At 33.6% G+C, this 12427-nt stretch overlaps 7 protein-coding genes across 7 annotated transcripts; all 7 read right to left on the bottom strand. All coding sequences in view use genetic code 12, as the record gives it.

The window, feature by feature from the left end:
* Nucleotides 1-1719: 1719 nt before the first annotated feature.
* On the bottom strand, nucleotides 1720-2319 carry CTRG_00298 (uncharacterized protein; the record flags this gene model as incomplete). Its single annotated transcript, XM_002545471.1, has 1 exon — nucleotides 1720-2319. The coding sequence occupies one exon, from the start codon at nucleotides 2317-2319 to the stop codon at nucleotides 1720-1722; it is 600 nt and encodes a 199-aa protein (XP_002545517.1).
* Nucleotides 2320-2826: 507 nt separating this feature from the next.
* CTRG_00297 (uncharacterized protein) lies at nucleotides 2827-3825 on the bottom strand (the record flags this gene model as incomplete). Its single annotated transcript, XM_002545470.1, has 1 exon — nucleotides 2827-3825. One exon carries the CDS (start codon nucleotides 3823-3825, stop codon nucleotides 2827-2829), a length of 999 nt encoding a protein of 332 aa, XP_002545516.1.
* Nucleotides 3826-4363: 538 nt separating this feature from the next.
* CTRG_00296 (uncharacterized protein) lies at nucleotides 4364-5410 on the bottom strand (the record flags this gene model as incomplete). Its single annotated transcript, XM_002545469.1, has 1 exon — nucleotides 4364-5410. One exon carries the CDS (start codon nucleotides 5408-5410, stop codon nucleotides 4364-4366), a length of 1047 nt encoding a protein of 348 aa, XP_002545515.1.
* A 454-nt stretch (nucleotides 5411-5864) lies between these two features.
* Nucleotides 5865-6887, bottom strand: CTRG_00295 (uncharacterized protein; the record flags this gene model as incomplete). The annotated part of the gene is made up of 1 exon (XM_002545468.1): nucleotides 5865-6887. One exon carries the CDS (start codon nucleotides 6885-6887, stop codon nucleotides 5865-5867), a length of 1023 nt encoding a protein of 340 aa, XP_002545514.1.
* Nucleotides 6888-7295: 408 nt separating this feature from the next.
* ECM38 (Ecm38p) lies at nucleotides 7296-9083 on the bottom strand (the record flags this gene model as incomplete). The annotated part of the gene is made up of 1 exon (XM_002545467.1): nucleotides 7296-9083. The coding sequence occupies one exon, from the start codon at nucleotides 9081-9083 to the stop codon at nucleotides 7296-7298; it is 1788 nt and encodes a 595-aa protein (XP_002545513.1).
* Nucleotides 9084-11047: 1964 nt separating this feature from the next.
* Nucleotides 11048-12415, bottom strand: CTRG_00292 (uncharacterized protein; the record flags this gene model as incomplete). Its single annotated transcript, XM_002545465.1, has 1 exon — nucleotides 11048-12415. The coding sequence occupies one exon, from the start codon at nucleotides 12413-12415 to the stop codon at nucleotides 11048-11050; it is 1368 nt and encodes a 455-aa protein (XP_002545511.1).
* Nucleotides 11319-12341, bottom strand: CTRG_00293 (uncharacterized protein; the record flags this gene model as incomplete). Its single annotated transcript, XM_002545466.1, has 1 exon — nucleotides 11319-12341. The coding sequence occupies one exon, from the start codon at nucleotides 12339-12341 to the stop codon at nucleotides 11319-11321; it is 1023 nt and encodes a 340-aa protein (XP_002545512.1).
* Nucleotides 12416-12427: the final 12 nt, after the last annotated feature.

Below are 12427 nucleotides of genomic sequence, written 5' to 3'. Positions count from 1 at the left end.
TTGGTGCATAATTTCAATTATTTCATTGTTCACAACATATTTTTGTTCTATTATTATTATTATTATTATTGTCTTTTATTGTTTGGCCCTCTTGTACACATTATTTCTCGATATTTTGTTTTCTCCAAAAATAGCAATTTTCATTCTCTTTTAGGAACATTGAATAAATGAGGTCATACCTCTCTCTCTCGATCTCTCTCTCGCTCTTCGTTTCCCGGACTTTAAGTACAAAATTAATTTTCTTTAGTCCATCCATTATGAAAACCCAATTGTTAGAAAGTTATAAATGTAAAGTTACATAATTGGTTTGCTTTATGTTTGATGACGTCTTGGTCACATTAATTGCAAAAAGTACCCTTTTCTTGAGTTTGGTCGTTTATGTTTCGTAATAAAAATTGCGCAATTACGGATAATTATAAAAACTTAAGCCGATCCGAGCCTCAAAGTATCATTAGTCACAAAACTTTAACCAACAGCAAAGTTACTTCCAAGCTGAATTATAATTAGATTGCGTATCCATTGATTATTTTGAAGTTTCTTCATTTATGTAACTCCATATCCTTGTCTCTGAAAAGCAGATATATCGCCAATTCAACCTGTCTGACCTAGAATTCTTGTATTTATATGACTCTTCTGACAAGAATACTTGAAATATGGTTGATAAATAAATGTTATTCATTATAGGTGCCCATACTGGGAAATTTGAAGTCTTTAAATATCTGAGTGCTTTACTTTGTTTAGTGGTAATAGAATTTATATTAGTTGGTAAACTATTGTAATTAATTGTTGGATTGTATGTTGGTTAATTGTTTGATTTCATGATAAATTTGAGCTTAATTCAAAGTAAAAAAAAAGTCAAGTGAACGAATTTATAGTTAATTAAATATCTTTTGCACTCACTTGTGTATTGTTATTCATTTATTGACTATTACATAACCACGAAACTGATGATGTATGTCTTATAAATAGTATTTCGTAGTTGCCTGGCTGTTGTCATCAAAGTTGATTACAAACCATCAACTCCTAAATTTTAAGTCGCAAAATAAAAATAGATTTTCTGATCACAAAGCTGATGGGTGAAATGGTATTATCTTGTAGTGATATGAAATCATGGTCATAAATCATGAATGAGTGATTACCTAGGAAGATAATAATATTTAGCATACAAGTAGATTTATACGCAAAAAAAAGTTAAGGGATTTTAAAATTCAAGTATATCACTTACTAATAAACACACTATATTCTTGTGGGATAACTATTATGTATGATCATTCAGAAAAACAGAATAATCTTGGTAACCAGATGGCTCAAAAGTAAGACTAATTCATCTTTTTTTCTTTTCTGGAACTTGATATACCTGTTTTATTTCGTTCTTTTTATTTTTTATTAGTTTTATTTTACTGATTTTCTTGTAAATCTTTATCTCTTTTTAATACAGCTGCCACACAAATGGTCACCAATTCATCATTTGTCAATGATAATACACTTCCACAATCAACACTTGAATTTAACCAATGGAAATTTCCAATTGTTAAACTAGTCTTCTTTTTGCCGGAATAATAATAATTATAATCACTTAAAACGTCTCCATTGGATATGCCACCAAAACTATCTCTTCCAATGAATAGATCTTTGATTTTGATATTTAACTTATCCTTGTAAATATTTCTATTTTCAATTAAAGACGGTTGATTCCAATTTAATATTGTATGTTTAAGATCATGCTTCAATCCCAGATGAATTATTTACCTTGAATTCTGATACTTCATAAAACCATCTATGTCTCTCATCTCTATAGATATAATCATGAATTGCATACCTTGGATGAGAAATCATAAATATAGTAAAATCTGAAGTTTTATCATTTGGATTTGGCATAAATTTAAACGTATAAGTGATATAGTCCACATATCTTTTCTGTTTAACAGTACAAAATTCAAAATAATCCTTATCTATATCAAATTCATGATTCATGGTAGGTACGTATCTTTTAAAAGATAAGAATGGTCCATCATTTGACATATAAGGAGCAACTACATTAAAGATAGGAATACAAAATCCTTGTTGCATAAGCTTGTCAATTGTTCGATTATAACAACCTACTTTAAATGTTTCATATTTCTCACAAGCATCTTCAGAAAGAAATATTCTATATCCGTCAAACATGGCTCTATTTTTGAATATAATTGTTCGTTCATTGTTGTTCCTAATAGTTGTTGCTTCTATTGGATCTAGTAATGATCTAATTTTTGGTCTTGATTGAGGTTTGGTATCAATGGCATGTAAAGTATATGATGGTGGTGGTGGATCGGATTCCATGGTTAATTAATTGAGTAAAAGGAAATAATATAAAGATAGAGGGTGGGGGTTAAATTGTTTATTTATACTAGTGGATAGTCACCAAAATTGGCTGAGTCTAAAGTCATACTGACCGGTGCATAGCCATTTCCAACTACTTTGAATGATTTTATTAGGTAATCAATTTCCATAAACTGACGAGGTGCAACACTGGCTTTTTTGCTACCCTCGTAAATTAACTGCAATGACAACAAGTCGATTCGAATAAAAGAAACAAGTTTACAAATAATAGATAATTACATAATGGTATGATATTGTTTGAGTAGGAAAAATCTTCTAATGATATATCATTCAAGAAGTATAAAATTATTTGACTCTAAAACAAAAAAATCAACATACATTTACTATAAAAAAAAAAACTACAAATGAATACCCAACTATATTATTGGAACTGTAATATATTATCATTTATAATCTTTAAACCGTTTACTATTGAACATGGTCCAAGGCTGGTTCTAGTACTATCCATTATCTTTTTATTTCACCATACTTAAGACTTTTAATAATTGCACGAAAATCTTTGTCCCATTTCAATACTGATGCAATACAAATTATTACCAAATCATCTTCTTGTAAAGACAAAATACTTTCATATTCAATGCTTTTATCTAAACCTCGAGAATCAACAATTCTGACCCCAGAAAAACTAGGATAGTATCTTTCTAGTGTACCACATAATACCTCTGATGTAGTCCATCCATAGTATTCCGATATGGGATATCTACTAGATAGTGAAAATCTTCTACTCAAATGACCTTGTATGTATGGGTTTCTTTTTACACTATCCAAAATATTACTTTTACCATCCCAATTATCAGTAAGTGAAACTTGGTGTGGTTGTAATACAGTGTGCCTAAACCCATATCTTAACCCCTGCTGTTGGTTAAATGATTCCAGTAATGTTTCTTCAACCCATCTATGTTTCACTCCTTTGTAAATATAATCACTTATGGGCAAAATTGTATGAGAAAATACATAAACCCGAAATTTGGTACGAGCATCATTTGGATCAGGTTTGAACTTCAAAATATGAGTAGTATAAGCAGAATATCTAATTTGACTAACAGTACAATAATCATAGAAGTCTTTATCTGTATCAAAAGGATGGTTATCTGTGGGAGTAAATTTCTTAAAAGTTAAAACGGGATCTGTATCTTTATCAAGTGGAGCAATAACTTTAAATAAAGGAATAGCAAAACCTTGTTGTTGAATGTATGTTACTTCATCACTGGAATTACTTTTGAACTTGTTGAATTTATCAAATGCATCTTCAGAAATAAATACACGGAAACCATCATGTGCTCTTCTTTTTTTCATAACTACTGTCCATCCTGGAATTCCGTGACTAACAACATACTGTGGTTGAACATATTGGCTTGGAGAAATGAGTGCCCTTATTTTAGGACTGCTTTTATCAAATAATTTTTCTGTGTATGCTGGTGGTGGTAGATCTGTAGGAATATCCATAATAAGTTTGTAGTTAATAAAAATTAAAATAAAATTAAAAAGCACCTATTATGTAGTCCAATGTTATATATATATTAGAGAGGTGAGTAGATGTCATTCCCCGCAAGACATTGTGTATGATGCTTACTTTGCCATGTTGAATATCTATTAGTTTAGTAATCTGATAAATCAGATGAGCATCATGTGTAGTTGTTCTAAAATTATCAATACGGAGATACTGAACACATAATCAATAAACTTGTAATTTCATTACGACAATCAAAAGCAAAAAAAAAAAGAAATAAAAAATTCATCACCAATAGAAAACTAAAATACTTACTAAGCAATCCAAATTTAGAACAAGTTTATATAATCATTTTCTGGACCACTTGAGATGAACATGGGGTTTATCATCCCCTCGGTTTTTCAAATACAAGTAATCTGCATTCTAACTAGTTTTTGTGCTGTAAAAAGTAGTTGCGAATAAGGAAAACTATTAAAAATTAATACATGTCATTAACTACACAGAAACTTATAAACTGATCATATTTACTCATGATCACTCCCCCAAATCCAGATCTGACAGTGAATAATAGTATTTTGTGTGTTTGGACCTGTGATTATGGTATGTTGTTTCTTGTGTTCTTACTATTTCAGCATCTTTTTCCCAGTTCAATACTGTTCCAATACATATTGTTACCAAAACTTCTTCAGAAAGTGATATTGTACTCTCATAGTTAGTATCAACGTTTTGGGTCAGTCTGTCAATAATTTTAATACCAGAAAACCCTGGTTGAATAGATTTCAAAGTTTCACATAATATTGCTGATGGTGATTCACCGTAGTATTCTTCTTTTGGTAATCTATAAGACCATGAAAATCGTTTTTTAAAGTATCCTGAGAGATATGGATTTTTACTTTTAGTTCTCAATTCTTTACTCTCTCCATCCCAATTATCAGTTAAAGAAACTTGATTTGATTTTAGAACTGTATTTTTAAATCCATATCTCATTACTCCTTGTTTCTTGAATTCATCCAGAAGAGTTTGTTCTATCCATCTTCTTCTTTCCCCTTTATATATATAATCACTTATAGGTAACCTTGAATGAGAAAACATAAATACTTTAAAATCCAACCCTGGATCAGTTGGATCAGGAGTGAATTCAAAAACAAAACATGTATATCCAATGTGAGTTGTTTTACTAACTTTGCAAAATTCATAAAAATCCTTGTTTTCATCAAATGGCCAGAAATTAGTAGGAAAATATCTTTTGAATGATAAATAATAATAAGGAAAAATATCTTCTTTTATAGAATTCAACTTTAATAAAGGAACTCCAAATCCATTTTGTTGAAATTTAATTGAATCCATAGTTGGATTATGTTTATAAAAATTGTATTTAACATAAGCGTCTTCAGATAAAAATACTGAAAAACCTGTTTTTACTGACTTTTTCTTGATAATAACTGTCCAACCATTATCCAGATATGAGTTAAGGTATGATGCGTGATAATTAGGTATTGGAAGAAGAGATTTAATTCTAGAAGTCGATTGTTTATCCAAAGTTCTTGGTTCGTATAAAGAAGGATGAAGATCTAAATTCATTATTTGATATTATCATTATTCAAAACTAAAATAGTTGTGAAATTACAGGCCTCTTTTATAGTGGATGCTTTACAATCTTGAATCACAGTTGTACTGTCCACACTAGCACACACACACACACACACACACAGACCGGAAAATTTAGGAATTAATGACATTTTGATTTATGTAATCTATTTTGTTCGAATCTCTTTTAAATTTGAGAGACAATTAGGACCGCATTTTATTTTCATTTATAGTTGTTATGATTATGCGGTGGACGATTTCGTAAATCGAGTTTCTAAAATCAAGAACAAAAATAAACAAGAAATCATAGCATTAAATTCTATATATAACTAAATGATTACAAATCATTGGTACAGCTCAGTGAATTAGCGGGGACGATTTAACCAAATTGAACATTTGAATGACGGTATGTTATACTAATCTGTCGTTAAGCACAATAACACAACATTCACCTACAATTTTGTGTTGCTTTGGCAGCCATTTCTATTTTTCTTTTGATATCTTTTTGTCTTTTCAACGTTGTTGCCATGCAAATCATCACTAATTCTTCCTCATCCACTGAAAAAATAGTTTCGTAATTAACATCATCTCTTCTATTATTAACATCTCCAATTCTGACCTCATTGGATGTTGTTGTCACCGTTGGTTGAACAATTCTATGTATGCGAGAAAAATTTCTACCATAATATTCTGGTTTTAAATTTCCCTGACCACCAATGTTTGTAGAACCTAAAGGCAATGACGAATATCTATCAAAATCATCTGAGAGATATGGATTTACAATCTCTCTACTCAATACGTCACCCATTCCATCCCAATTATCAGTTAATGAAACTTGATGGGGACTCAAAATTGTATGTCTAAACCCACCGGTAAATCCTTCCTGTTTTGTATTTGAAGACAATAATGACGACTCATCGATCCACCTATGTTTCCTTCCTCTGAAAAAATAATCGCTAATTGGAAGAATAGAATGGGAAAACATCACAACACGAAAATTTAACCATGGCATTGTAGGATCAGGAACAAACTCAAAAATATAACTATCATAACCAAGATGACTTGTTTTTGCAACTGAACAATAATCATACATATCACTATTTTCTTCAAATGCATGCAAATTACTTGGAATATATCTTCTGAATGTTAGGAACTTCTTACTAAATGGGACAAAAGATCTAACCACTTTAAACAAAGGAACACCGTAACCTTGCTGTTGTAGTGCAAGGTTTTCTCTATTTTTATTCTTCTTGAATGCTTTGTACTTTTTTGCAGCATCGTCAGAAACAAAAATTCGATATCCATCAATCAACAATCTATTCTTGATAACAATTGACCATCCCGAATTCTTTCTAGTCTGTGCATAGCTAGGTAGTTCTTGATGTCTGATTGTAGAAAAATCAGGTGGCGCCTCCTCTGCATTTATGGTATTCAGGGGGGTATAGTTTGGAGGCAAATTAATTACTTCCATTTTTGTTTCAATTGATGAAGTGTAACTTTGTAAGAAGAATGATGATTCTAATTTTAAAATTGTGGAACCTTCCTGTGGTTTATATATATATATAATCAATCAATTGAATCCAAGAGATAGGGTACAAGAAACTCCTTTGGACCATGACCCTGCATAGCCGTGCACGATCTTATCTTAAATAGCATATGAAAAGGAGGGGAAATTTTAAACTAAGGTTTGTGCGTGTGAATTGTGATGATTAGATAAGCACAGCTGTAACACCTCGGATTCGTGGCGGTGAACAGGAAAATTACGGATCTGTCTTCTAGCTTTTTTTTTAGAATAATCGTAAATTGATACGTAAATCGTAGAGAGATGGTTAATAAGACTACACATGACTGAATTCTAAGCCTCGAATATTTTATCATTCTAATATAAAGCAGTTGCGGCACCATCGCCACGAGGATCGCTACCAGCAGCATAGATCAATTGACCGTTTTGAGAAACGTTTTTTATGATCTGTGCTCTACCAAATGTACCTCTTGCATATCCATGAAGTACTTTAACAGTATGTCCAATCTGTTTCAATGACTCAACCACTTCCGGATCAATTCCTTCTTCAAGTTGTACAATTGTGATTGGTGTATGAACAGGTCCCTCGGCACCACGACCTCTATCAGTCGAATTATCATCATCGGAATTCAATACAAAGCGTGGTGCATCAATCAGTTCTTGTGGTGTCATACCAAAAACCGTCATGTTTAATACATGTTGTACGTGACAAACTGGTTGAGCAAAACCGCCCATGTTACCAAATCCCGCATAAAGTGAACCATCAGGATTAGTAATCATACCGGGGATGATTGTATGATATGGTCTTTTCCCTCCTTCCAAACAATTGGAACGACCTGGTGTTAAATTGAAATTACATCCTCTACTTTGGAGACAGAACCCATAATCTTCAACTAAAATTCCTGAACCAAATCCTTCATATACCGAATTGATAAATGAGCACACTTCCCCATTTGAATCACTAACAGTTAGATACACAGTATCGGATTTAAACTTGGGATCTGGAACACCGTGTGACATTGTATCACTATCAATGATTTTCGACTTATCTATAAGTTCAGATCTAGATTTCAAATATTTGGAACTGAGCAATCCATCTATGGGAATATCTTTAAATTTGGGATCAGTTACATATTCATCAGAATCATAAAACCCAAGTTTACATGCTTCAATTAGAATATGTAAATATTCTGCAGAATTATGTTTCAATTCATACAAGTTGATTTTCCCCAGGCTGTGTAGTTCTTGAATTATTCCCAAGGCAAGCAATGCTACTAAACCATGTCCATTTGGTGGAATTTCCCAAACATTGTAATTCTGAAAATTGAGTTTTATTGGATCAACAACAGTCGATGTATGATTCTTAAAATCATCCAATGTAAACTTGTGATTTCTAGAATTTGTTGTCTTCAAAATGGCTTCAGCAATTGGTCCTTCATAAAATGCATTCTTTCCCTTTTTACCAATTAATTTTAAACAATTAGAAATGGGTATGTTTTTCACAAATTCTCCTTCGTTAGGACCTCTTTCGCCATTTATAACATATGGATTCTCCTTGACGTCAACATTTTGTCTGATCAACTTTTTAGTACATCCTCTCCACATATGGCTTGCGATTTCAGAAACAGGAAAACCTTCCTCTGCTAGTTTAATCGCAGGTTGTAAAATTTCTTCAAAGCTGACATTTCCAGATCCCCATTTCTCATAGGCATCATACCACGCGGCAATTGCACCAGGAACAGTAACAGAAAATACTGAGTCATATGGGATTCTATTCATTGGTTTTCCATTATTGTGTTCATTCCAAACATCTTGTGGGGTTACGTTTTGTGCTGCTCTTCCAGAACCGTTCAACCCTAAAACTTGACCACTTTTGGGGTCTGACTTATCTTGCAATTTGTAGTATAAAACAAAACAATCACCTCCAATACCTGTTGATCCTGGTTCAGTTATTGTCAATGCGGCAGATACTGCAATTGCAGCATCAACACAATTTCCACCTTTTTCCAAAATTGATACACCAGCATGGTTTGCTAATGGTTGAGTTGATGCAACGATTCCTTTACTTGAGTAAACAGTCGACCTCCTCGAAGAATATTTCATAAATTGACTGGCCATGGTAGCTGATTTGGAAATTTTATTCATTGTAATTGTTTGTGGATAGTGGATGGTTTAAATATTCAAGTTTCAAACGGCTCATATCTTTTTGAAAATTAAATTGACCCGCGCGGAAATGCGGAGAATATTTCCTAATTAGGCTATTGGGGTATACCTTATTGTTCTAAAAAATATAGATCGTTCCGAATACAACAATGTCAATTGGGAGGAAGACATCTGTTCCTCATACACAGGTAATATAAAATACAGGTTTGACAGAAATTGGTTATCGGGAACCAAAATAGCCGAGGGAGGATTTGCGTTTTTGATCCAACAAAATCAGACAAAATATAGTTTGGTGAAATAAATTGTAGCAATACATCGTTAAAGAAATGTATTTCCTAAAGGTTTTTCTGGGGCTAAGGATATTGCAAGTCAATTAGTGGTTTTCGATGGTATATATCTACGTGACTCTTCGGCCATGTACAGTCGTTGCAGTTTTATTTCGCACTAGTCCGAGCATAATTTTCAGATCAATGAGTCAAAACTATTCGCACTATTTGCAAAGAAAAGTTCCTATTAAGGCGGTCAATACTTTTGATACATAATGTGCAAAAAAAATGTTCATACTAAGTGACCTCTATTTATTCTTACTAAAAACGTATGATACATGATACAAACTAATAAGGGCAAGTTAGTTTGAACGTGGACTTTTTCCATTACTGAGAACATTTTGAATCCAATTACAATGAACGGTTATTATCGCATACTATGGAAAAAGTTTCTTGTACTGGTACTAATAATTTCTTTGAGCTCGGTATGAGCAAGATATAAGAACACTGTCCATTAGTTAAGTCTTGCTCTCATAGGTGATAGGGTGTATATCGTCAGATTCTTATTCTTCTTCTCCGTGTTTAATTACACTAGTTTCATGTAGTACTTTATTTGCAAACCCTCTTTTATATTACACATTCATTCAATAAAACGTAGCAAACCTGTAAACAAATGGAATGCTATCTTATAATAGCTTTTTCATTCGGGATTTGTGATTATTCAGCTTGTCCTACAGTAGTTGCCAAACTGTTGTAATCATGTGACATTTTGAGTGTTCTGGGTGTCGTAGTGATAGATTCTAATTGTGATTTGGAACTTACTGGGGTTTATGTATTTCAATTAAAACAATCTTTTGCCAGTTTAACTAATGCTATTGTTACTAAGAATGGTTCATTTTACTTGTGTGGTCAAACATGGCCTATCCCAGATATCACTGCTTGTTTGGAAGATATTGTCCGTAACGAAACCAAGAATAGACTTGAAGAAATTAAAGTTGTCACTAAGAGAAGACTGCAAAATGTAGTATTATACAAAGTTAGACAGTATCACTCCTTTGGTGATTAATCAAGACTGAACAAAGTAAATTATTTCTTCTCGAGATTTGAATTTTAAACCCCAAAACAAATGTTAGTGGTGATTACATTGGAAGATTCACCTGATAAACTTCGTTCCATAGATGAAAATCTAAGAAATAATAGGGAATATATTACCAAAAAAAAATAAATATTTTTATATTAACTGTTTCTATATAAAAACAACCGAAAAAGAATAAAATATACGAATAAAGAAAGTCAAAATCGAACTCAAAATATAGGGTGTGCAAACCAATAGCACCGAAAAACAAATCTATCAATAACGTATCCACAAGAAATCAAAAATAAACGAATTTTAATAGAAAGAGATGCATTTCAATCTTACTGTGCGTTATATCCCAAAGATTGAAAAGCAATAACCATACACTGGTGTGTGAAATAAATTAACTAAGAAATAGATCTCTCGAAATCAGAAAAACGAGATGACAGCAGATAATAACAACCCAAATACCAATGAACCCCCAGTAGAGTACTTCATACCTCTATTCTCAGCTGGTAATACAATTCCTGGATATGATGAGGATGAAGCTTGGGTGGCATAACTTGAGGTAATCAGGGAAGCAGCAGGAACAATGAAGGAAGTTGTCATTGTTGAACCTGAAACATTTGGTCCATCCGATATGTTACTTGATCCATTGGATTCAGATCCATCATTGCTAGAACCAGAGCCAGAAACACCATTGTTAGAACCGTTGTATTCGGATTCAGATTCACCGTTGTTAGCACCATTGGATTCATCACCGTTGTCAGAACCACCGTTGTTAGAACCACCGTTGTTAGAACCACTGGATTCAGATTCAGATTCACCGTTGTTAGAACCACCGTTGTTAGAACCACTGGTGTTAGAACCGTTGGTTTAATCACCGTTGTCAGAACCGCCGTTGTTAGAACCATTGGATTCAGATTCAGATTCACCGTTGTCAGAACCACCGTTGTTAGAACCATTGGATTCATCACCGTTGTCAGAACCACCGTTGTTAGAACCATTGGCTTCATCACCGTTGTCAGAACCACCGTTGTTAGAACCATTGGATTCATCACCGTTGTTAGAACCACTGGATTCATCACCGTTGTCAGAACCACCGTTGTTAGAACCATTGGATTCATCACCGTTGTCAGAACCACCGTTGTTAGAACCATTGGCTTCATCACCGTTGTCAGAACCACCGTTGTTAGAACCATTGGATTCATCACCGTTGTTAGAACCACTGGATTCATCACCGTTGTCAGAACCACCGTTGTTAGAACCATTGGATTCATCACCGTTGTCAGAACCACCGTTGTTAGAACCATTGGCTTCATCACCGTTGTCAGAACCACCGTTGTTAGAACCATTGGATTCATCACCGTTGTTAGAACCGTTGGATTCATCACCGTTGTCAGAACCACCGTTGTCAGAACCACTGGATTCAGATTCAGATTCACCGTTGTTAGAACCATTGGATTCAGATTCAGATTCACCGTTGTTAGAACCACCGTTGTTAGAACCATTGGATTCAGATTCAGATTCACCGTTGTTAGAACCACCGTTGTTAGAACCGTTGGATTCATCACCGTTGTCAGAACCACCGTTGTTAGAACCACTGGATTCATCACCGTTGTCAGAACCACCGTTGTTAGAACCATTGGCTTCATCACCGTTGTTAGAACCGTTGGATTCATCACCAGTTGCTTCCGAGTTGGAACCAGTGGTTGTAATACTTGAAACTGTTGTGTCATCGGTACTGTAAGTATAAGTGCTAACAATGTTACCTTCTTGGATAGAAGGCTGGTCAATAGCGCTATTCGCATCGATAGAAGATGCAATATTGTTGTCAGAATTAACAGCAGTTGAGACCCCAGTGGTAGTAGCAACTTCTGCGTCGAGACTTGTAGACATTGTATTAGCCCCTTGACCGTTGGAAGTAGCAAGCTCTTCTTGTGAATTCTTTGGCCCCTCAATACTTTCGGCATCAAGAGTGGTAA

This window comes from Candida tropicalis (assembly GCF_000006335.3).
Source record: "Candida tropicalis MYA-3404 genomic scaffold supercont3.1, whole genome shotgun sequence".
In the NCBI taxonomy this organism is placed as follows: Eukaryota; Fungi; Ascomycota; class Pichiomycetes; order Serinales; family Debaryomycetaceae; genus Candida; species Candida tropicalis.
The sequence above is the reverse complement of the archived record's forward strand: the minus strand, read 5'-3'. Positions and strand labels throughout refer to the sequence as shown.